The sequence below is a fragment of the Monoraphidium neglectum genome, assembly GCF_000611645.1.
Source record: "Monoraphidium neglectum strain SAG 48.87 unplaced genomic scaffold scaffold05745, whole genome shotgun sequence".
In the NCBI taxonomy this organism is placed as follows: Eukaryota; Viridiplantae; Chlorophyta; class Chlorophyceae; order Sphaeropleales; family Selenastraceae; genus Monoraphidium; species Monoraphidium neglectum.
In genome coordinates, this window is record NW_014007886.1 from 215 (window position 1) to 2,881 (window position 2,667).

At 63.1% G+C, this 2,667-nt stretch overlaps 1 protein-coding gene across 1 annotated transcript; it reads left to right on the forward strand.

Annotated features, from left to right (window-relative positions):
- Positions 1 to 333: 333 nt before the first annotated feature.
- MNEG_15870 (hypothetical protein) lies at positions 334 to 765 on the forward strand (the record flags this gene model as incomplete). Its single annotated transcript, XM_014035659.1, has 1 exon — positions 334 to 765. The coding sequence occupies one exon, from the start codon at positions 334 to 336 to the stop codon at positions 763 to 765; it is 432 nt and encodes a 143-aa protein (XP_013891113.1).
- Positions 766 to 2,667: the final 1,902 nt, after the last annotated feature.

The following is a 2,667-nucleotide window of genomic DNA, read 5'->3' on the forward strand; positions in this document are numbered from 1 at the left end:
GGCAACGGCGGCGCGGCCAGCAGCAGCCGCGCGGGCGGCGGGCTGGGGCCGATGGAGGGCAGCACGAGCAGCGGCAGCAGCAGCGGCGGCGGCAGCGGCGGGGGCGCGGAGGCCAGCGGCGACGACGGCGGGGATGGCGCGGCCGCGAGCTGCGCCAATAGCAGCGTTGTGGGCGGCGGCGGCGGCGGCGGGGGCGGGGGCGCGGCGGCCCTGCAGCAGCAGGCGGGGCAGTCGCTGCTGCGCTTCGGCAGCAGCAGGGGCCTGAAGAGCAGCCGCGTGGAGCAACACCCAGGCCTGCCTTCCGGCCCAAGTGCCACGCTCGCGACCCCAAGGATGGCAGCGTCCGGATCGCCGGACTACGCTGCAGCAGAGCGCGCCCAGCAGCAGCAGCAGCCGGCTGCCGCTTGCTCGGAAGAGCAGGCTCTTCTGCTCCTCAGCCGCCTGCAGCTGCCGGTGGGCGGCCAACCCAACAACCTCCCCGCTGGAGGCGTGCGCCACGTCCCCGCCGTCGCGGCCGCGGCCACGGCCGGCGCGGCGCCCGCCGCTGGCAACCCTGCAGGGGACGTGCGGCAGCCGCCGCTCCCCATGGCGGCGAGCGGCGGCCTGGTGCCGTCAGAGCTGAGGGTTGAGTATGAGAAGCGGGTGGAGGCGGTGCGGGAGGCGCTGGCTGAGCTGCGGCGCTTCGAGTTGATGCATGTCGATGGGGGCGCAGGGGACCTGGTGGCAGCAACGGCGCCCGGCGGCGGCGACGGCGGCGGCATGTGAGTGAGGGGCGGGCGCAGTGAGCGCCCCCAGCTAGGGACGCAGGGAGGAGTGAGCGGCCCCGGCGAATTGCGAGCATGGGTGCCGTTGCTATCGGCATGTGCTTCAGGTGGATGGGGCCACTGCATGCTGTGGTAGAGTGGTTTTTGTAGCCTCCTGTACAGCACCTCATGTACATCTTACACAATAGCGTTTCAGGAACATCCTAGACTGCAACTGCACCAAGGCACTGACCTGGTCCCTTGCGTTGTTGGTTCTGCTCCGCCATTGACCTGTGAGTTTGACCAAGATTTCATGCCCAGCAATGTGGTAAGGAAGAATATTCTTGATTGTAAGAGCAATCGCTTGAGCCTGTCCTGAACTTTGTGGCAAGAAGAAGCCGATGTACACCTTTATATTGTCCCAACGAGACATGGCCTTCTGCTACACTGAAGCGCTGTCCATCAAGGGACTGCTGCATTGCTCAAGCATGCGAGCATGTATCAGACCGCAGGATTTGTCCGTCAGCCACCATGATCGATGGCCGTGCCTAAACCCATGAATCTGCTGGCCGGTGTGACCGGTGTGACATGCGTGGGAACATGCGTCGCGAGCGGCCGCTGAGGAGGCAGCAGGCGCAGCCAGGGCGCAGCACAGTCAGCTCGGCTGGATGTACAGCTGCTGTTGTGGTGCAGGCGCAGGTATGTGAGTCGAATATCCTACTCAGCCACATGTTTCAGTGGCAACGCCTCTCAGAGACCCTCAAAACACCGCAAGTGCGCAATCCACTTCAAATTTTCAGCCTGATCTGGGCTCTTGGGGCGATTAAGCGTACAATCGTTTTCTCGTTATTGATCAAACGCACCATATCAGCACAATAGGAGCTCCTCAGTTCACCGCGACGGAGATCTCTCAGCGAACGGCCTCGCCGCTGGTTTCCACGATCCAGGAACGATGCAAGCTCGACTCCAGAAGCCAGTGGTGGTCTCGAGGGCAGCTGTGCGACCAGTAGCAGCAGCGCAGCCGCCACCACGACGCTTGCCGCAGCCGTCCCATCAGGAACAGCGGTGCCAAGAGCCTCGGCATGAGCAGCAGTACAAGCAGCCCATATTGTCGTCATTGGGAGCGGCAGCGATCAGCGCTGCTCTCCTTATGTCGTACCCAGCGCAGCCTGCTCACGCCGCACCCATCAAGCTATCGGTGCGTAGTCCTGCACCCGAGCCAGATGCTTGTCTGCTATCACCACTAGGACTTGTCAACCCACCCCGCTCCTTGATTTGATCAGAGCAGCAGGCGAACCGACCAGCGCTTGATCACCTACCATTCACCCATCACCATTGGCCAGCCCCTCCCATACGTTGGTGCCTGGGCCCCCAACCACCAAACCGCCACCTTGAACTACTCACACCCACACTCGCACTCACACCCACACCACCACCACCACCACTTTGCCCCACCCCCGCCCAGCCGCTGGCCGAGATCGTGCGCTCCCAGTACCCTCAGATCTCCAAGGATCCCGACGGCGTGATCACGCGCGGCGATCTGGAGCAGTTCAACGAGGAGCTCTGGCTGCAGTGGGTGGAGGAGGGGCAGCCCCTCATCGGCAACGGCGACGCCGACTTTGCGCTGAAGCTTTTCGACCTCAATCAGGTGGGGGCTGGATCGAGGCTGAGGTGTCATTCTTGTGTGTGTGTGTGTGTGTGTTTATCTGTGTGTACCTGTGTGTATCTGTGTATATGAGCGCTCAACCGGGTGGGGGGGTCAAGGCTGACGATGTACGTTTATGTGTGTGTGTGTTTGTGTGTGTGTGTTAGTGGGTGAGTAGGTGAATGTGGTTGTGTGGTATGGGAACGGGTACGATGTGGTGTGGCAAGGGATCTGTACCTGGGGCGGGCCAGGTACAGACAGGGTGGGACGGGAGGGGCC